General features: G+C 36.9%; 1 protein-coding gene across 2 annotated transcripts in view; it reads right to left on the reverse strand.

Moving 5' to 3' along the window:
* Positions 1 to 22,469, reverse strand: part of LOC5576337 (protein ultraspiracle) — a 130,567-nt gene that overhangs the window by 43,665 nt on the left and 64,433 nt on the right. Inside the window, exon 2 of one of the 2 annotated variants that reach the window (XM_001656028.3) lies at positions 2,643 to 3,120. The exons of the other annotated variant lie outside the window; for it this stretch is intronic. Within the exon in view, the coding sequence (XP_001656078.2) occupies positions 2,643 to 2,736 (94 nt within the window). The 5' untranslated portion in view covers positions 2,737 to 3,120. The remainder of the gene's footprint in view (positions 1 to 2,642; positions 3,121 to 22,469) is intronic. 2 annotated transcript variants of the gene reach the window in all.

A 22,469-nucleotide genomic window follows, 5' to 3' on the forward strand; every position in this document is an offset into this window, starting at 1 on the left:
TGAAGTGTCATTTTATTACTCTTTATATTTGCACTCGGTTTGCTTAACTGATTAACAGGAATAACGATATTTCGTTTAGTATCCCGAGCAACACACATGTTATAATTAAGTATTTCAACCTATATACGACTAAATTTGATTATATATCAGTTTATAATACTCAACTATAATATGTGTGTTGCTGGGAATGTGAGTCCCCCACTATCAAAGTTACCGCATCATCAAAGATATCCCGTTATACGGTAGGCGTTTTATTTTACTGTAAGTCACTGTAAGAAATCCACGAACATCCACTGGTATGCAGCAATAGTGTGCCCGGGTTTGGAGCTTGTTCAGAGGCTTAAATCAAATAGGAGCTGAAGCAGTATACGATACACAGGCTCTCATGGCGTGCTGCAAACATGATTGTTGCAGAGGGCGATAAGTGAGAGATTCTCTTATTTCTCTCAGGATTGAATTCCTGAATAAAATACAGCAAATTCTTTAAAATGATTTTTTTTTTCTGAAGCAAGTTCTAGGAAAATATCTCTAAGCACCCCTTGGAATAACTTGAATTTAAAGATCATTTTTATTAAAATATAGGCTTTACTGGAGACCTTCCATTAAAATATACACTTTAATTATATTTAATATATTGAATACTTTATGTTCTCCAAGATTTCAAGCAGCATCATCTCTTATATTTCGAGAAATATCTCATTTCTCAATAAAGTTATATCAGTAAATATAATTCAAAGATTCATGTGTTTTTTTTTAGCCATTGCATGACATATGCCTAAACTCTCACTTTCAATTATTGTTTCTACCATATAACTTCTAAATCAACCACACAATCCAGACGAACCTCTGGTGCAACTGTATTTACTGAAGCGCAATGGTTTGTACAGCTTAGTCTTAACTTTTATTCCCTACATGTGTACAGTTTGCCTACTAATGAGAAAGCTTCGGTGGAGAAGATATCGCATTTCAGCTTTAAATAGAATTTATTCATGATAAAACATATGTATTTTCCCCTACAAATTGTCGTGTCTCCCACAAACCGCTTCTGTTTACTTTCGTTACAGATCTGGACATCCTTTCCCATCAAGCTTCATCAGCTTAGTAGACCTAGTAGCTTAAGAAATCCCGAAAAATCCTTTCCTTTCCTGTTGTTTCAATGTATTCCCTAACCTTGAAACTTCCCCCAACTAACAGAGTTTTTAAAATAAATACATATTTTAAAATGTAAATAATGAAAAAAAAAAAGATTTTGGCTCTGTTATGCCCTAGCTTCATCAAGTTATAATTAGCTCTCAAACATTGCAAAAATGTCATGAAATTTTTTTTATTAAAAATCAAAAATTTCCACTTCAAACCATTTTATCCTTCTGGATCGTTATGGAGCATCTACTCCTCAAAGAGCACGAGAGAAATAATTTAAGCCAGTGATATAACATGCTTTTTGGACTGCACTCAGTCTGATAAGAGAGGGTGTTCTGTCAGCATAACTGAAGCGACAAAGGTAGGCTGAGTCGGTCTGCTGCTATCCATGACCAGCTCAAGCTTTTTCGAGTTATCATCAGCATTCGTGCGCTGTGCCCACGCTACAGATAAACACCCCTTGCAGGTGTTTTTATCAGTAGCTACTACAGCATTCAGCAGATGACGTACCTCATCCAAAGCAAAACAACAATGCATTTCCTTCATTGTTGTGATTTCACTTTTCTTCATGAACAATACCGTTTCGTTGCAGCGAGACGTTGTAGCGATGTTTGCCAGTAGTTTTTTTTATTCTACATCATTATTAGTACCACGAGCCGACAAGGAGCCGCCCCCATCTCGCGGCTTCTTTTCCTTTTCTCCGATGGAATGCTGTTGTTGTGCATGGTTGGTGTGGGGCTGCAGTCAAGAAGAAGGTACAATGTAACTGCAGCCGTCGGCTGCAGAGCTGTGCTTGGCAGAGCAGTAACAGTGCAGCTGAAAATTGGAGCAAGTTAAGGGGGTGGAAATGCCTGCCGGGAGAGGCCTAGCTTGTGTTGGATGAGTTGACCTTGAACCTTATGCAAGTGGTACACGAGGTGTTCTTTTACATTTCAACAGTTTGCCAAAATACGCTTACCAGTGAATCTGCCTTGATATATGAACAATTTATCAATGTTTGTGGGATGCATACCTGGAAAGAGAACCAAATAAAGTATTTTCAAATTAATCTTCTAATTTACTGAGAGCTTAGTGTTGTTTTAGTTGTCAGTAATTATTTAATTTGGGAATTATTGAAGTGTTTCTTAAGCATATTAAGAATAATTGGTTAGCTTTGAATCCCTGGAAGAATTGATTTAATACTATTTGCTCAAAATCTAACTAAAGCAAATGATAATAAATCTGAGTTTTTAAGGCTCAAGAATCCATCATTCAATCATCAGCAATCATCAAAAATTAAAAACCAGTTTTTTCGTCCAAATTTCAATCAATCCTTATGCAAATCTTTCATCGTATTTCAGATAGCAAGTGCAATACAATGATAGATTTTCTTGAACATTGCTTCGGTTTTGAGAAAAAAAAACTGGTTTTGAATATTTGTAAAACGATGATGGTTATATTCCTCTTAATGGAATATGATAATAATGAACCTATTTACATTCCCCAAACGATCATCAATGTACCTGCCAATCCTGCCAGAGGTAGTGTTCGATCCCACCGTCCCTGAGCCTGGATGATCGCCGCTACACTCAGCATCGGTTTTTCCTTCTTCAGCATTCTTCGCGGTGGGTTCCGAATGCGAAATCAGCAAACGCACCAACGGGAACCGGGCGCTCCACACCGAAACCCCGTCGACAATGAAGATTGAATGACTCAGACTCAACAGATTTCAGCAAACCGTATAAACGATCGAACCCAAAACAAAAACTAACTTCGCTTCGAACCAAATCTACGCTGACGCTGTATTCGTACCGCGTCCGTCGCGTCGCGAAGCGTCGTCTATACTGAACTCTGTTGTTGTTCACTCACTCAAGGGGAATTAACACATTCACGCGTTGTTCACTTTACCATCAATAACCGTGGAATTTCACTAGTTTTTTTATTTGAATCGCTCGGACACGTTGTCACGTATGATCATGGTGGGATATCCCCGTGTTTGGCCTGGATTTATATAAAATGAGCGTTAATTCAGGTGGTCCATATATCACAATCGATTGTGTGTGAAAGAGATTCCTGACTGCAGTGATGGCCTTGAATCCCGTCGAAAGAAACTGGGACTTCCTGTTGCGTCCCGACACTTGCAGCGCACTCAATTGCATAAATTGCTTTATTTATTATTATCGCGCTCGATTACTCGATCCAGGGAACGAATATGGTCGGCGACCATGGGCGTACCCAGAGAGCGCCTAATGGGGTGGCGTATTGAAACAGTTAGCATGAAGAGCGTGCTTATACTGCCGCATAATTTGTTGCATGTTATTTTTTGAAGCCAAATAGAATATTTAAACGTACAATTTTAGCTAAACTTTCTTCGGACACTCTTCTTCGCTGTGGCGGTACTTTCCAACTGGGACAGAGCCTGCTCTCCAGCGCAGTGTTCTTATGAGCACTTTTACTGTTATTAACTGAGAGCTTTCGTTGCATGTTGACTATTTTTGCATGTATACTGAAGCAGGGTGTCTACTCATTTACAGAAATGAAATTCCCTGAGATTTCCAGGTTTTTCCAGATTTAAAAAATCCACATTCTGGAAATTCTCCAAAAACATAAATGATTGATGAATAGTTCATTTTACATGACTAAAAATAAATAAGTTTTTGGTGTGTTTCAAAGTTTTTAAGTGTTTCAAATCACTTAAACAAAAAATACTCAAATTTACATAGAACCCCTAAAATGGGATTCGAAATCATGGACATTAGCGATACACCCAATTTCTTTAGAGGGCATTTTGTACTGTTTTTTTTTTTTTTTTTTTTTTTCAATATAATATCGGGTTTGCTAGCGTTTGATAGTCTTAGAAATAAGAATTTAAGATACCTTTCACATGAAAAAAAAAAATAAAAAATAAAAACAAAATAGAGATGAGACGATTATGAATATAAAAAAACACCATGAACCACGTCATGAAATTTTAGTTCCTCATTTGAACAGACATTTCTCTAAAGATAATTCTAAGACTTGTCGGAGTCCCTTGACAACACGACAAGTATTAATGCTCGATTTACCGTGGATATCTTTCACATATTACTCCAACGATCTCTTCAGTTTATTTTGTGATTTTTCAAGAACTTTATAAGACATTCTTCCAAGGATTTAGTTTTTGATACCTTAAAGAAATTTCTGTATTTTTTTAATTTTCCAAAGAAATAAAAAAAAAACTAGTCGTTCTTTTAAAGATGTCTCCACTCCAGGGAAATGTCAAGGATTTAGAAAGAAGTTTACTCGGGGATACGACTGTGATGATTATGTTGTAGGTTATGGCCTTCAGTCTATTATGCTCAAAAACGGATTTTAAGTTTTCATCCGACGTTTCATGCACAATAAATGTGTCCTAAACGTCGGATGAAAACTTAAAATCCGTTTTTGAGCACAATAGACTGAGGGCCATAACCTACAACGAAAGAAATTTAGAGAAAAATCCGCGTGGAATTTCTAAAGAAAATTTCTGTGTGAGTTCTAATATGCCTTGATGAATTCCTCCGAGGATCTCTGAAATAACTTCTGCATTCTTGATGAAATTCTTCTTTGCAAAAAAGCTTAGCTGAAAAAACCCGTATCTCTGAATACTGTCCTACAAGAAATTCGACATAATAGAAATATAAGTATGAAAGAAAAATCTGTTAGAATAGCTATCTTATGTGGAACCTTGAATGAAGTTTTGAAGAACCCAAGAGGTTGGGAATTATTATTTGAAAAATTGTTAGATAAAGGTTTGAACCACCGCAATAACATTTTGACGAAATGCTGGAGATATTCTGAGAGAAATTTCTGGAGAAAATGAGGAATTCCAGGATGAATTTTTTGAGGAATTCTTGGAAAAGTTCATAAAAGATTTCATCGGAGTAAGGCCTGAGGAAATTTTCGGAGCAATTTCTGGAAGTAATCGTGGATAATTTTTTAAAGAATCCACGTGAAAAATGAAAAAAAAAAACGACGTGGGAATTATTGTAGGATTTCTTGCAAAAATATCGAAACTATGGAATGAAGGTTTGTGCAAAGAAGAAATATGTGGTGAATCTCCTATAACTAACAACTGGGAAAATCGGTGAATGAATCAGTGGAAAAACATTTGGAGGAAATCCTAGGCTAACCGCTGTCATTTTTTTTTTTTTTCAGAGTTATCTATGTGAAAATTACTGGAGGTATTGATGTTGCTCTACAATTTTCTTAACAAAATTTGTGCAGGAATTCATTAAAGCATCCCTTGAAATAATACTGACAGCATCCTTAGAGAAGTAATGGTATTCCAGAAAGAATCACTAGAATATCTGAAGCATTCCTTAAAATTTGTTCCAGAAGTTGTAGAATAGTCGAAAAACATTTTTGTAAATATTTTCCACCAAGTTTCATATGCTCATGAACGACACCCAACTGTAAATGGGAACTGTACTTGTCTTTACCAACTTTCCAATCATAAATTTATGTTTAATGTTGGATAAATAAAAATCGTTAATAAAAAATAAGGACTTGATATTTCTAGCAGCGTCTTGATAGCGGCGCAGCCGAAAATTTTTATGATTGAAAAGATGTTCAGTCATAAAAAGGACATTTTCTACCTTGTATTACAGATGCAAAATAATTTCCCTGATTATAGCCAAAATTCCCTGAGAATTCCAGGTTTTTTCCAGGTTGAATGAAATTCCCTGATAATTCCAGGTTTTCCAGGTTTTTCCAGGTAGTAGACACCCTGTGAAGTTTTTTACGCGGTTTTTATTTTACGTTTATTTTAAAAAACGACGTAAAAAACGCGTTACAGGTCGGACTTGATTATCCGGAGTATCGATTTTTTTCACTCCGGATAATCGAATCACTAAGAAATAAATTGAAATCTTCGATAAAAGAACACAAACATTTCATTTTTTTTTTTAAGGCACTCCGTGCTTGTGGCCACTACTGTGCCGGAATCAGTTTATCTGCATCTTCCTTACCGATACAGTTCTATTTTTAACTAAGGGGCGGTCCATTAATTACGTGAGACAATTTTCGGGATTTTTCAACCCCCCCCTCCCCCATGATAAGATTTTTTGTATGAAAATCCAAAATAAATTGTATGGCGCGTAAGAAATCTCAAACCCCTCCTCCCCCCATAACCCCTTACGTAATTAATGGACAGTCCCTAATCTATATTTACATCTGCCTTCACTCTCTTCTGCTCTTTTGCTCTCACACCGAGCAGGTAGGAGAGTGCTCTGCTGTTGGTCCAATCGATTTCCATAAGCCATAGTCCATTGCTCTTGCGGTGGTTCGTTTTGCCGTGTTCCAGAGTCGTTTGAGGCTAGCTGCCTGCGAAGTGGGTCAGTTTGTCTCAGCCATCATCTGATACTGACGGAGGATGGATGTGTTCCCCTAAGCACGGTCCTCCGTGCGGCGTCTTCTGGTGGCTGGACGGGTTATTTTTTGGAGGGGCTGGGAATTGAATCCATGACCTTCCGCTTATGAAGCGAAAGCGTAACCTCAAGGCTACGGACCCCCCTATCTTTTTTCATTGTTTCATTTATATGATGCGGTGGCGTAGCCAGAAATTATTTTTAGGAACAGTAGGGGTCTTTACAAGAAAAAAACAAAAATTGATCAGCATACACAAAAATCACTTTTCAAACCCTACCCTTTCTTAAATACGTTCAAAACTGCAAAACCATTAATATTGTATATTGCAATACCTAGTTATCACAGATTTATGCATAAAAATTGAAAAAAAAAATAACATCAAAAAACAAATTTCGGATAATCGAGTCTAAAATTCCGGATAATAGAATCCCGGATAATCGAGTCTCCTGATAATCGAGTTCGATTATCGAGTTCGAGCTGTATTTCAAAAACCGACGTATAAAAAAATTGAATGGTCATGGAATACGAAAAAACGAAGTCTTTTTCACGTCGTTTTTTTTTAAATAACGCGGTTTTTTGTTTTTTAGGAAACGCTGTTTCCTTATAAGTAATTTTTTGGAGTCACACGTCGACCGACGTAAAAAACACAAACTTAGTGTATATCGTGTGGCAGATACAGAATATTCTATGACCTGGAATTTCGGAAAAAAAAAATCACAATTTACAAAAACATCCTCGATCAGTGGGATTCAAACCCACGACCCTAAATTTGGACTTTCTGAGTAACTGCGCGTTTGCCGCTACGGCTATTTGAGCCCCTTCGGAGACTCTATGAAGGGCATACCAAGTAAAGTTATATAAGGGATATCCCACTGTTGATATCCACCCATAATAATGATTTATTCATTGTCCAAAACGTGCCCAGACCGAGTAGGGATAGCAAAATAATATATTTAGATAGAAAATAACAATTTGGGTATAAGAAAGCCAAAGGAAATTTGTTACAGGTCTCTTTGCAACTCATCTGAGAAGTATAACTTTGTAGCTCGATTATCGTATTATGCTGTAGGTTTATACTAATTTCTCGCTGATATTCGTCTGCTGAATAGTCAGAATCTTCAATCCAACACAAAGGGGACAAAACACACAACAAAACTAGAGAAAAAACACAAGATAATCAAACTTTTATACAAGACAAACAAAAAAATATAGTTCGACTATCAGGTACCGTAAAAAGAAGGTTAAGGACACATGGGGTTTAAAGGGATTTAACTTCTCAATCAAGTTCGACAAATCACACAAATGTCGAAAGTCGATATAAAAGTCATCTCAAATGCTTGATTTGTTCGGAGAATTGTGAGCTGCAATGTGCGATAGGAGCTGTTGATTAATATGAAGTATATTGGTCGCTAGATATTGAAAACGTTTTAAAACATTTTTGTTCGAATTTTATGGGCTCAATACATTCATCTACAGAACTATGATACATTTTTGAGAAAAATATGCGAGTAACGTAGAAGATAAGTATATTTAATTGAGATCATAGCACAAACAAAAACTTTTGAAAATTCTATCTAGGTTTCGATTTTTAAAAATGTTTATGAAAAAAGTCTCGTTTGAAAAATAAGTGGGGTGTTAAAGGATTATCTATTGTAATTTTTCAAAGTTACTAACTTTTATGATTCACGCAGTAATATATTTTTAAATAATTTTGGGTTGTTCCGTGAAGTAAACTTGCAGTGTAAAAGTTAAGGAGTATATTTCGTAAGTCACGGAGTATCACTAAAAGTGACTAATCTCGAAATTTGGTAAAATTGGTAGAAAAATTAGGGCAAATATTTATTAATGTGAATACGGGGGTTGGTATTTTCAAAATTCGTTCGATCACATTAGTGAAATGCTTGGAAATTGGAACTATTATCTTATTCGAGATGGTTTTGGATTATAGATTTTTTAAGCACTACCTAGGTTCTAGATAAACAATAATAATATTAAGTTATTTCTGAGTTCTTTTTGAAAAACTTTTAAGGCTTCGTAGCCTTCTGTTAAGTGTTGTCGGGCATTATGTGCATAGTGCTATAGAGTGTGCGATTTCCGCGCTACACTGGAAACTATTTGTTAGGATTTTTCCGACTACGCCACTGGGTGTTACTTGCGCACTTACTTACTGCATTCCTTTATGTGCAGTATTTGATGAAGGCTTGACATCATAGATTTTTCTAAGTGATTTTCTGTCTTCGTCAACTCGTGTAGGGGGAGATCCCCCAGTACCGGACACTTAAGCCACTAAATTCATAATTCGAAAAATATTGGTTACATGTGCTCGTGTTACCCGTTTATGATAAATATTATCATTTTTATAGTGTACAAAAATAAATTTGATAATATACATATGAATTTTGACATTGCATTTTGATGATGTATTTTAGTACCAAATTGATCGATCTCGAAAGGTGGCACCCAATACCGGACACGATCTGGAAATGCCTCGATTTCTGAAAATTTGAACATCATTGAATGTGTACACTATAGGAATAGTTTATAGTTACCAATTCAATGCATATGCAACATTTACAAGAATAATTTGAGTCTTTCTTAGTTTGCAAGATGCCTATCAAAAACCTCTTCCATATATGATGAAAAAATAACACATTTTACGATGTCGTTCTGAATAATCATTCTTCTTAATTTTATTGCATGTTCGATACCAGGATCGACGAAATCCATGAAAAATGAATGTATTTTGAGACACTGGTGCAATAATTACAAAGATATTATATAACAAATCAAGCTGTCCGAAACTGGGGGACAGGAAGCGTTCAACCAAAATTGTAATTTGTCCATATTTAGTTCAATTTTGGTACAAAATACATTCATACTAACAAATAAGGATTAGGTTTGAACATGCTTGCGTGATTCAAATTATTTTTTCATATCTTAAATAATTACTAAATAGGCTTAAAATTAAGGCAAAACGTCAAATTTTTCAAAATTTTCAAACTTTTTTACTTTTTTAAAAAGGCATGCATATTTCAAGGATGTGTTATTCTACGCAAACATTAGTCTCCATAATAGCTTCCTTTTCTACTAATACACCATCTTAATTGTACCATGATTTCTCAATTTTTCGACTTTGTACAGTATTGGGTGCTGTCCGGCACTGGGGGACCTCCCCCTACTTTTGGAATTTGAGCTAGAAATCTGTATCCTATGAAGGAATCTTGAGATTGCAGCAATCATTAAATAATAAAGTTCCTTGCATTTTTTTAGATTCCAGTACTGAGATTCTGTTGAATTGGTGAGGATGGATATGAGATTTTAAAAATTTCTGTGGAATTCTCGTTATCAAAATAAGGTATCCATGAAATTTTTAGAAAGAAAAATAAATTCTCAGCATAGCGGTTGAATTAAGGAAGCATTTTTTACCGACATTCAAAAGAATTATACTAGAATTAAAGATTTCATTTGAAATCCCAGCGGAAGTGGAAATGAACGGAATCTCAAAAATAAAATACAAGAATTCCAAAGATTCGGACCAGAATTTGGAATCCCACTAAAAGTTCATAGATTTCTACAGAAAAACCGTGTTAAATATATCCAAATAACCAGATCAAATACCGGATTTCTAATATTCTTACAAGAGTCCCAGAATGGCTTCCAAAATCTCAGATTTACTATAACAAGTCTAGATAACCTATAGGAATCCCATAATTCCTACAGGGATTCCTGAATTCAAAAGGAAAGAAGAAAATCTGGAATTTCAGAACTCTCTCGTAAAATTCAGAATTATTTTATAAATAGCTTAATTCCATCCGACATCTGAGGATTCCTAAGAAACAACATAATTATCGTTATGCCGGAATTTACAAAGAAATTCCAAATTTATATGGTAATCTTATCGGAATCTCAAAATTCTTTTCAAAATATCAGAATCTCTACGGAAAGCTCAAAATACCTTTCGAAATATCAAAGCTGTCATCGTTTTCCCATAATTATTACCCATCCCTTAAAGACGTTACTGCACACAGTGCACCAGTAGCACCGAGAGAGAGTAGGGAAGAGACGATAACCAACCTACAACACAACGAAACAGATTGCACTTTGCAGACAACCTTCGGGATGCGGAACAAAAAAAAATAAACAGAGAAATGCACCGCGGTGCTGGTGCACATACAGCTACTCCCGGAATTGGGTTAACTGATGTGGTGACCCTGAGACGAATGATGACGACGCTTCTGTGCTTGTTGGCACTTGCCGCTTTTATAGTCGGGTGCCGGCGGGCGTACTGAACTAATTAACACCCCACCGAAGCGTATGGAAAACAGGGGAACTGCATCACCCATATCATGGTTCATCAGTTCGGTGATGCGCTGGGGATAGATGGGGAGTGAGAAGGGTCGGGGCTTCCCTCCACTTTTGCGGATTATACTCGGTAGTTTGCACAGGATTTTAGCAGGTTCCCCCGTCGGGCAACCGCATCAACTCCCATCATATTGTTATCAGCGGAACAACGGAGTCTAGCGTCGCTTGCTGCCTGATGACTAGGGTGGTCCAGAATGATTAACATTTTTTGTATACCGCTACGTATTTCAAGACATGACCAGCACCGCGATATTACGCCAGCAAACTCGGTTCATGGTTGCTTGTCTCCAGTTTCTACACTTACAAAATACTTCTCCACTTAGTCAAACCGTCCCTATTGGCCTTGTATCGGCCGGATTCGAGGTGAACACCATTTTTGCGGGATTGTTGTCCGGCATTCTCACAACGTGCCACGCGCATCATACGCTTCCAGCTTTGGCGACTTTCTGAATACTGGGTTCACCGTAGAGTTGCGTAAGCTCGTGATTCATTCTTCTTCTCTATACGCCGTTTTCACATACTCTGCCAAAGATCCTTTTTATCACACGTCGTTCAAAAACTCCTAGTGCTTGCAGGAGGATCTTGGAGGATTGCTCACGTCACATGCTAGTACAGGACTACAGGTCTTGTACATGATACACTTAGTACGGGGTTGAAGTTTGCTCCACTGTATGGAGTCCGTAGTAAGCACGACTGAACATGAGGCAGGAGATACTATCGCCTTATTGAAGTTCTTTGTGTGTTTCAAACCAGTCTACTAACACACCAGATATCTTCATACAGCATTGTACAGTATCCATCGTTTCCCGGCAAAACCGTACTCTTCCATAATGTTGCATAGTTCTTCGTGGTCAATCATGGTATCATAGGTCGCTTTGAAATCGATGAATAGTTGGTGCGTAGGAATTTGATATTCGCGACTCTTTTGGAGGAACAAACAATCTTCATGTTCGTTTAGCGTTCCGTAGAGTTGACGAATTCTGCTCAAACTTTCGCAGTATCTTCTAGGAGTCCAAATAAATAGTGGTCCAACTTAGATTTTTACAGCTTGTTTATTTTCATACAGACATGGGTCACCCTACTGATGACGAACCATCGGGCTAATTGTGCAATAACATAAAGAGAGCAAGTGGACGGAAATAACAAAGAGGAGTGATCCAGGTGATGATTAAGTCCTGAATGATAAGGGAGCGATAGCAAAAGTGTTAAATACGGAAATAAAATCGTCGAGCTTTATCTCTAGGTCTGGGAGAATTGCACGAGACTTAATTGACATGACACAATATGACCTAAATTCAGTCATATAGCCTTATTAGCTTTATAATAATTAGGACAGTTAGTTGCACATAGAGCGTTCATTAGACATCTACCAAAGAATATGTCAGCAGCGCCATACAATGCGTTCTGGGATTGTCTGCAACAACAGATCACCCAAGACTATTTCAAAATACAACAACCAGGGTTCTACTTATGCCTATTCCTTTACTCCAAGCTCCTTTATTCATACTAAGAAACACTGTTTTTAATACCCACTGGAATGGTACCCTGAGATAGTTGCCCGGTCAACAACAAGAATCTTGCTCCCATAAAACCGAAACACCTTGAAAACACGTGTCGCCCAGCATCCAGCAGTTAACCTCTGTTGCACATGACGGAGCAAAAGAATTATTGCCCTGCAAAGCCCTTACAGTTTTACCCAGCTTGCACCCGGTGAATAGGGCCCATAAACCTGACAAAAGATCATCTGTCAAATCAATACATATTTTATGACTTCCACCCCCACACGTTCATTAATCAAAAATAGGCATTTGTCCGGTAGACGTGCATTAACTGTGTGGATATTAATAATCGTCAATAGCGGGAAATGCGAAAACAACTATTCAACTTCCAGTATCTACACAAGGGAATGGTAGCTAACGAAAGGCTTCGATATGCAGATGCAGGACTCCGTAGTAGATCTTTGGTAAACGACATTCACGGAGCAAGATTCTGGCAGGTACTGAACTTGCATTGAGCGATGGGTTGGGGAAATGGAACGGGATCCAGGCCACCGAACGGCCGCCGCCGCAACGCATTTACATGCCAAGGTCATCCAGCGCTGCGCTCGCTGCGGCCGGTCGTCGGGTAATTAATATTATTGTTATTGTCGTTCAGCAATGTAACTCTCTTTCCATGTATATTACAGTGCAGAACGCCGCCGGCCGCCGCACAGTGGGAACAAACTGGACTCAAAACGGGCACCTGGTTCCCGCTATTGATTGCAGCATGTCCATAAAAGCATAAATATGGATTTGAAAACCAACAACCAACAAATAACAATTAGTATACTTTGTTTGAGAATGTTCTGGAAAAAATGAAGTTGGTGACGTCCCATATTTAAAAATAAAGAGATAACAGTCTCTATATGTCTATATGAACCATCAACCCAAATAGCAACTGAAAAACGTGAATTGTGTTCAAGTTTGTATTTTTTGCTGATCAATAGAAGCAAAATGAGCTACTCAGGGGTGGTGCCAAATTAATATGGCAAGCATAAATGTACTATAAAATTAAAAACATTTGTATGAGCAGACGAAATTCAAACTTTGAGCGCTATTTCCTTTTTTTTTTTTGCCTTATATGGGACAGTTATGCCTTTATGGGCAATTCAGCTCTCGTAAACCTTCATAATCCAAGGGAAAAAATCTAGGAATCGAATGATGAATCAGAATCGTGAGTTAGCCCGTATTGCCCGTTATGCTGTTTTTCTGGGAAAGAAAGCCCAGTTGTAACTGCTTAGGGTTTATTAAATATATTTTTACTGGTAAAAAAATAATTTGATCAATAAAAAGGAGTACACTACATTTAGTGTCAGACTGCCAGTAGTACTAAGCACCTTTTTTGCCCTAAAAAATAAATTTTTGAAATGCAATCTCCGGTAGTTTAAATAATGCTTTTCTGATGGAGAATCATCTGGAAGTAAAAATGGACCATATTTCAATCGATATATGTGACTAAAAAAGGCCAATTTTGCCAAATTTTCCACAAACGACGGATTTCACGCCGATCACTCGACACGCGATTGGCAGCACTCCTTCAGAATTCAATGAAACTTTCTGGGTGTGAAGACTCTGTGAAACTAAGATACTTTACATACTTTGTTTTTTTTTTTTTAAATCGATCTAGACTAACATTTGGAAAGAGTCAAAGTTTATTTTTAACATTTATTATAAACCCGTATAACTCAAAAACGGTAAGACCTACAAAAAAGTGTTGTATGGGGGACTGTCGTAAAATTTCCCGAATTTAAAAAAAATATACTGAAAAAATAAAAAAAACATTTTCTACACAAAAAAAAACAATGATTCAAAATTATAAAATCGATTAAAAAAACGGTCATTTCAGATTTTGATCGTTCTCAGGCAAAAAGTTTCGCAATTAAGTTTACTAAAAGTCGTCCATACATTGGAAATTGGTCATATTTAAGGGAAAAAAATAGTTTTTCTTACAACGAATTTTTCAAATTAAATTAATTAACTCATTACGCGTGTTAAAAATGAACAAATTATGGGTGAAATTATGATTTGAACCCAGGACTCTTGTATGCTAGACGAGCGCTTTACCAACTAAGCTACCGAGCCACTTGGTGACCCAATAACTAAGTTGGTTACAAGTTTAGAATTCCAATCCCTACAGACCACGTGGACCCCTTTCATAACCCATATCCATCCATCTCATGTTACAACATACGCGGAAAGAGCGAGTGCGATTTATTTAGTGTTGAAACTGTTTGCCTATCGTACCTACATCGCTTTCACAACAACTGTATTGTGGAAGAGTAAAGATGTGGGAAGGCTATCAACGTGTCGTTCTCACTCAAGTGACGACATGACTACTACAGAGAGGAAGTAACACTCTAATATAAATTGACGCTTATATTGAGCTGTTCGGTAATCGAATCCGCATGGTTATTAAATTAATTAACTCATTACGCGTGGTAAAGATGGACAAATTATGGGTGAAATTATGAAAAAAAATTCCACGTGCTCGGCTGGGATTTGAACCCAGGACTCTTGTATGCTAGACGAGCGCTTTACCAACTAAGCTACCGAGCCACTTGGTGACCCAATAACTGAGTTAATTACAAGTTTAGAATTCAAATCCCTACAGACCACGCGGACCCCTTTCATAACCCATATCCATCCATCTCATGTTACTACACACGCGGATAGAGCGAGTGCGATTTATTAAGTGTTGAAACTGTTTGCCTATCATACCTACATCGCTTCCACAACAACTGAAAAAAATTCTGAAAATTATTGTTTAATCACACAAAATGCTGCTCAAGGATATCACTGTAATAATTCCCAAGCAACGATAAACCCATTCGAGATTTATCATAAAACAGAAAATATATTGGAAAACATTAGTTTTATTATAATATCAGAAGTGTTGACCCGTGACACATTTATTTCAAAATTGATAAATTTTGTTGAACAAAAAATAAATTTCTCAAAAGTTATTTTTATGTCAGATAGAGCTGCAGTTCATTATAAAAATAAAAAAAATGCCAGCTTATGTAATTTCAAGAAAATACATGGATTGGAAGCAGAGTGGCACTTTTTTGCCACATCGCACGGCAAAGGTCCCTGTGACGCTATTGGTGGTAGGGTGCAGAGCTACTTGGGCACTTCCATGATTCACTTTGGCATGGGGGGTTTTTCTCGGCCAAAATGTGTAAAACTTTGCAATAAGAAGCGTTTTCATACGACGCATGTTGTAGCCAAATATGAGCTTTGAAGCTTTCAAAAAACCCCACTGCCGAAGTGAATCAAAAGTGCCAAGAATAGGATCCGGCTCCCTACTCTCAAGCGAATGGCAAAAAGAGCAAGTCTTGCAAAATACTATGGAAACACAATTGCAACTCCGCGAAAACTATTCGACTGGGCAGTGAAACAAACTGATACATGTATCACCAAATTCAATTTCTGTTATATATCTAATAAACAATATATGTAAATAATATAAACAAAATGTCAGAGGAATTGGTGGAATTGTTTGATAAGGTTAAAACAGTCCCTGGTACTGTAATCCGGGGGCAAATTGATCAGTGGGGTGAATTTGATCAAGTTGGTACCAAATAGCATTTCCTTTCAAGGATGCTTAATACTTCGTTGGCATCACAGGTATTCAAAGTTTCCTAGTTTATAGATGTCTAATGATAATTTTAAACTATTTTATTTTTATTATGGTCAGTTTTACATAGAAATATTCACAGTTTTTGAAGGTACAATACTGTTGGAAATGTCGGTACTAAACAATCTGCTGGTGATAAGCCTGCATGCAAACTTTGGGTGTTAAAAATGTTGTGTTGGCTTTAGTGTGAACTATTGAACTCATTTTTGAAATCGTATAGCATTACAAGAAAAGATTTTTGGTCATAAAGCCGTTTATTGTTGAGTTACGTGCTTATATCAAGGGACATTGCATACATTTAGGCGTATAATTTTACATTCTAAAATATGCTTTATTATATAGTGATCAATTTCACCCCAATGTGTCGTTTTGAATTTTTGATATTAAAACTAATTTTATGATATGTTAAATTTTATTTAATAAAAAAAACGATTACATAAACTGATAGAGATCAATGAAGTACTGATTTTACCGAAATAAATTTGTCAATATTTGAATTCCAAAGGATAACATAACAAAAAGTTGTGAAAAAATGATCAATTTGCCCCCAGATTACGGTACCCAAAAATATCATATAGCCAGACGGTATACCAATTCAGAGGATGAACCAAAACTATTCAATTTATTCAGTAAAGCCCAAAAATAGTGTAAATATTCATGTGCAGATACTACGTTTTAGGATATATAGCAATAATAAAAATAATAATGCATGATAAAAACAAACCGCGACTTTTTTTTCATGAGCATAATATTGACGCTTTCCAGACACCTGTTAAGATTGGCTTTGACCAAATAAGAAATGAAATATTATTGAGATATCTTTCCAACCATAAAAAACCCATCGGATTGTTAGACGGAGTTGATTTTCTCATAAGTGGTTTGGTGCGAGATCAATTGTATTTAATAAAAAAAACAAACTCTGTATAATTCCGTTTTATTTCTTTTGACTACTCCCAATAAAACAAATATAATATATTTTGTGATTAAAACTCATTTATCACGGGTCCATTCTTTCCCACTGTGCGCCGCCGGGAGAGTTGACGTTGCAAACCAGGAATCACATTGATGTATGGAAATGCAACACTCGTTCGACCGGCGGCGGATGAAAATGTCAAGTGGATTTCGCATTGAAAGGTTCCCATTTGCGTCTCGCTATCCGTAGGGATTAGAAGATTAACGGCCGGCTCATTTGAATAGCAAATGAGCCGAGTCATGACTCATGAGTCGCGACAAAACCTGGGTATTCTGGAGACGTGCGTTAATAAGTTATCATGGAAATATTTTATAAATCAAAACAACTGCATCGTACGAATGCTTCAAAAATATTGCGTCGTCATAAGGTAGATTCCACGGCAGAAAAAAATCTGGAGTCTCGTTCACATTCCAAAAGGTATTGCGTTCCTCACAGCAATAATTCAGCGCGATCGCGACGCCTCCCCGGTCTTCTGGGTGGAATAAATCCATCGACATGTGTACGAAGCACACACACACGATCTACCACCATTCAATGTATCATCTCCGGGCACGGTGGCTCAAAGCTGGTCAAAAGTCAAAAATATGTTTTCAAGTTCTTTCACTGGTATTTTTTTCTTGCTTTCATAATATTGAATATGAACGACTCTAAACTCAAATGTTGATATAGTTTGGTGTATATTTAGATTTTGCACATCAGATTAACTGTACAAATGTTTGTTAAGATTGATTCTTTTGAATTTTCCAGGAAAGTTCGTGGATATTTTTCACTAAAACCACTGTTTCTGTAATAAATTTGTTGATGAATTAAACGATTTGCGCAAAATTTGTGCTTTTGGCCATATTTTATATGGAATGCGACCACTGTGCAGGGGGTTTACCCCCAACCACAAGTAGATGAGGGGGCGGAAGGGGGTGTCCACCAAATGATCTCTCTTTCATTGTTGTTGTTTTTTGCTTCGTTTCGTTCCTTTCTTCTTTGTGATCCGCAGCGCAGCCACGAACGGCTGATGATGGGATTGTGGGGTGGTGCTGCTGCTGTTACTTCTGCTGGTGGCGACCTTGAAAATCGTACCTTTATACAGCAAAAACACAAATCATACTCTGATTGGCTGTTGCTATTCGCGTATTTTTTGTGGGATGGAAAACAGACGCGAAATTACTTTAATTCAATTAACGATGTGTAGTTCCGATGGCAATTGTACTGTTTTTAATGAGGATTTTTCAGAGAATGGTTTTCTCCAGAAAAAAAAAAGTTTTTTTCCAGGAATTTCTCTGAGGAATCCACTAGGAAGTCTGTACAGTGATTTTTCCTGGGATACCTCAAAAGATTCCTCCAGATATGTCTCCAGGAGTCCTTCGGTAATTAGATTAGATAATCTTTTAGAGATTTCTACAAGAGTTTCTCCAGAGACTCGTTCAGAGATTTTTCTAGGAAATTTTCTACAGGCATTCCTGCAGAGGTCTCTCCAGTTTTTTCTTCAGGAATTTCTCCAAGGATTGCTCCAGAAATATCTCAACATAATTTCCTCTTGAAATTGTTCCAGGGACGAGCTGGTAGAGAATCGACTACGCTTTTTGTCTAAGCGTTTTGAATTTTGAATCCACTTTTTATCTACGCGTTCTTGATTAAAAAAAAATGTTAAGAAATAAAGTCTGCGTAGCCGAAAAGGATATTTGATATTCCAGGGAATTCTTCAGGAATTCCTCTAGAGATTTCCTCGTGAATCCTTCCAAAGGATCCTGCATGAATTGGTCCAGAAATTCTTCCAGGAATTCAACCGGGAATTCCTTTATAGATTACTCTATGGATTGATTGATGAACGTTTCCTAAGAAATCCTTGTATATATTATTGGACAAATCCCAGTGAATATTTTACTGGAAGAATCTATGGAGGAATCACTGAAGGCATTCCGGTAGAAACTTCTGGCAATATTTCTAGAGGGATTTCTGTAGAAATATTCCTGCAAAAATTCCAGGAATAACCCTTGAAGGAATCCCTGTAAGAACTCTTGGCAAAATTCCTGAACGAATTGCCGAAGATATTTCTGGAGCCCTATCGGAACCGGTCCAGAAAAGCTAGTAACGAACAAAAGTCTTCTTGGAGGAATCTCTTGCAAAACCGCAAGTGGAATCCCCGGAGAAATTACTGTAGGGATTACGGTGGAGATTATCTTGGACGAATTTCTGGTAAAATCCCTGGAGGAATCTTCGAAAAAAATCCTCGGTAAATCTCTGGAAGAGTCTCTGGAATATTTCGAGAGAAATTATTGAAGGAACATCTGGATATTTTCCTGTAGGATTTACTGGAGTCCCATTTGAACTGGTCCCAAAATTGTGATTGCTGTTCTTCTATCTAATTTGGCCGTCAAGAAAATGGTATTCGAGTATGATAATTTTATGTTTGGTAGCAATAAACGCGCAGCTTTTTAGCAAAACCAAGCTGAGGAGCATGGATTCAAACACCACCGGTCTAGGATCTTTTTGGCTAGGAAATGTTCTCGACTTACCGCGTAAGCATAGCGTATCTTCGTACCTGCTACAAGATCACGATATAGGGGAATTAGGGGCATAATGGACACGTTAAGCAAATGTTCGTTTTAAGACCATAAAATGGCAATGTTTCTAACACTTCAGTCGTCGCGCTGTTGTATTTTGTACAACACTGGTAAAAAACCTCGCTTTTCGATCACAACAGCAGCGTGGTGGTTCTGACGGTGGTCAACCACGCGACGACTGGAAGGTTAATTTACCCTCGGCTAGTTTTCAAGTTTAATGTTAGAACGACGTGCTACATTCATTCATGATGATAAAAATCATATCATATGTCAGAAAAGCGAGATAAAAAATTAGGTCGAAAACAAGGCTGGTAAAAAGGTATCGGGGCGAAATAAACACTTGCATTAAATTTAATGATTACAATATATTTAAAGGCTGTCAATCGTTCCGATATGTAAATGGGCTCTCCCTCAAACATAATAGCTTAAAAGAACCTTTCTGGGCTCGTTACTTTGCTCAACCATTTGATTTTTCCACGGCCTTGCTTATGTGCCAATTTGAAACTGAGAAAAACTTTAAGTCAAATGTTGAAGGGCAATTGAAGCAAAAATAAACGTTTATACCGTCAAACATTTCAAATGCATTACAGATTTCATGCAGTGTATGAACTTTTGATGAAGTATGCATATTCTCAGATATTGAGGGGGTGTCCATTTCGCCCCGTATGTTCATTATTCCCCTAATCCCCCTATACATGCAAAAATAGTCAATCAGCTAAATAAGTTCTCAGTAAAAAAAAAACTATAAAAATTCCCAAGTTGAAGAACAGGCTCTATCCCACTTGGTTGCCATAAACAATAAGTAGAATTGTATGGTTTATTTGTCTATTTTGATTTGGTTGAAGATTTACTTAAACGATGTCAATTATGAGGAATATCATCCTCCCTAAGTTCAACATGATTTGGATTAAATGTTGCGTTACACACGCCATTTAAAGTTTACATGGGATTTACAATGAAAATAGCCAATCGTTCGTATTTAGACTACCAAGTCTTTGTCATATTATTATATATGGAAAAGTTAAAAAAAACCTTTCACAGTTTAGGCGAACACACAGATAATATAAGAAATGAATAGAATGTTTGAAAATATACTGATAAAGAAATAAAAAAAATACACTAGGAAGGTGGTTACAAATATTTGATAGACAGGCTTGTGATTGAACCCATGACCTCCTGCTTAGCAAGCAGAAGTGATTGACTTTAGACTATCCACCTCGCCTTTTATTTAAAAACGAAAACTGTTACGTTTCCAAGCATGACTTGTTCTGGTAATCCTAATATATGAATATTATGAACAAGACATATAGAGTTTACCAGTCACAAATTAATCTAAGCTACATGACTGAGGGGCGAGAAATTATAAGTTACAGTGAATCTGACCTTTGCAACCATTCGAGATACTACAACAAATATACTACTATATCAAAAGCACAGTAACACGACAGACTCTGGAATTGACTGTCCGCCCAAAACCAGCGCCACAAAACGGTGCAATAAAAATTAAAACTGATGTGCAACTGCAGCAGCAGCCAAACCGATTTTTTGCTGACTCTGCTCACGCGAGTAGAATAAAGAGGAAAGTGACACATTTATCTGCTCCGAGTTCACATTACATTCCACTTTGCATGTGTGCTTCTTATTCAAATGTGTTTGCAAAAAAAAAACAAGACAGCCATCCAGATTTCGCATTCGAAACTGAAACTGCACCGAAAGCAATAAAATTCTGCATGGTCCGAACTTTGCTACAAGTACAAAGGAAAACATTACCCTTAATGATCCGCATTAATTTGCCCAATTTCTGTGAAGTGGTCGCGAATAGTTGGTTGTGAAACAAGCGATGAATCAACAACAATAAAAGTAATCTTCGGCATCAGCAAAACAGAACAGGGCAAAATAAAAAAAATACGCGTCTCGTGTGACGTTCACCCAATTAGTTTGCATTCGAGGGCTGGTAGCGGCAAAAAAATTGACATCGTCGCACAGAGGTCCAGTTTTCTAGAAAGGTGTCAAAAATCCAATTTTCGAACATTTTTTTTAGTAGAGAATCAAAATCAAACGTTCTTCATTATCATCACTCCCTGCGAAGATAACTTGATCAAATGTTTTAAGATCTAAGAAATCGATTAAAGAAGAATCAACTTAACTGCTACTTAACTTTGCCTAAACATTAGATTTTTGGAACAGTCGGGAGCCTCTAAATGTATGAAAAACATCAATTATTATAAAATTTGGCTCTATGTTGGCTTTCATAAAAATGGAGACTATGCCCAAAAAGGGTTTGTCTCCCTAAAACATGTTCCAAAACACTTGGCATGATGAAAACATGTAGAATATTAGAAATGTGTAATATTTGCCATGATTTTTAAAATCTAAACCTCCATGCGTCGGCGCCTTGATTGTTTCCATGTGTGTCGTCGCCGTCTTCGTCAGGTTGAGGTGATTCGGAAGACGCGACGCGACTTACTTTCCGTCCAAAATTGTATGCAAAATTAAAATCAAACGCGAGCGCGGGCGATGTTTTTTCAGCAATCGCGAGCTAAGCAAATAATTTTGTTTGGCTTGATTGGCTGTTTTTTGGCATGCTTATTAATGTCAATCTTTTTAATTGAACGTGGCCAATTCTAAATAGTACACATGGGTATTTGGTTGCGTCCCAATAAAAGAACATTGTCCTTTATCCTATAATTGGGATTTCATAAATTTTTTTCGTATTGATTTACCAAATTTTCTAGGTGTCGAAAGGTTTCTGAAAAATATATTGCAGCCAAAACAACTAATTATTAAAAAAACATATTCATGTAGGAATTTTTTGAAGAAGGATACCTCCACACATTAGAACCACCAGCTACAACTCAGAGTATTTGATAGAGAATCACTTTAAGAATACTTTA

Source organism: Aedes aegypti, chromosome 3 (assembly GCF_002204515.2).
Source record: "Aedes aegypti strain LVP_AGWG chromosome 3, AaegL5.0 Primary Assembly, whole genome shotgun sequence".
Classification (NCBI taxonomy): Eukaryota; Metazoa; Arthropoda; class Insecta; order Diptera; family Culicidae; genus Aedes; species Aedes aegypti.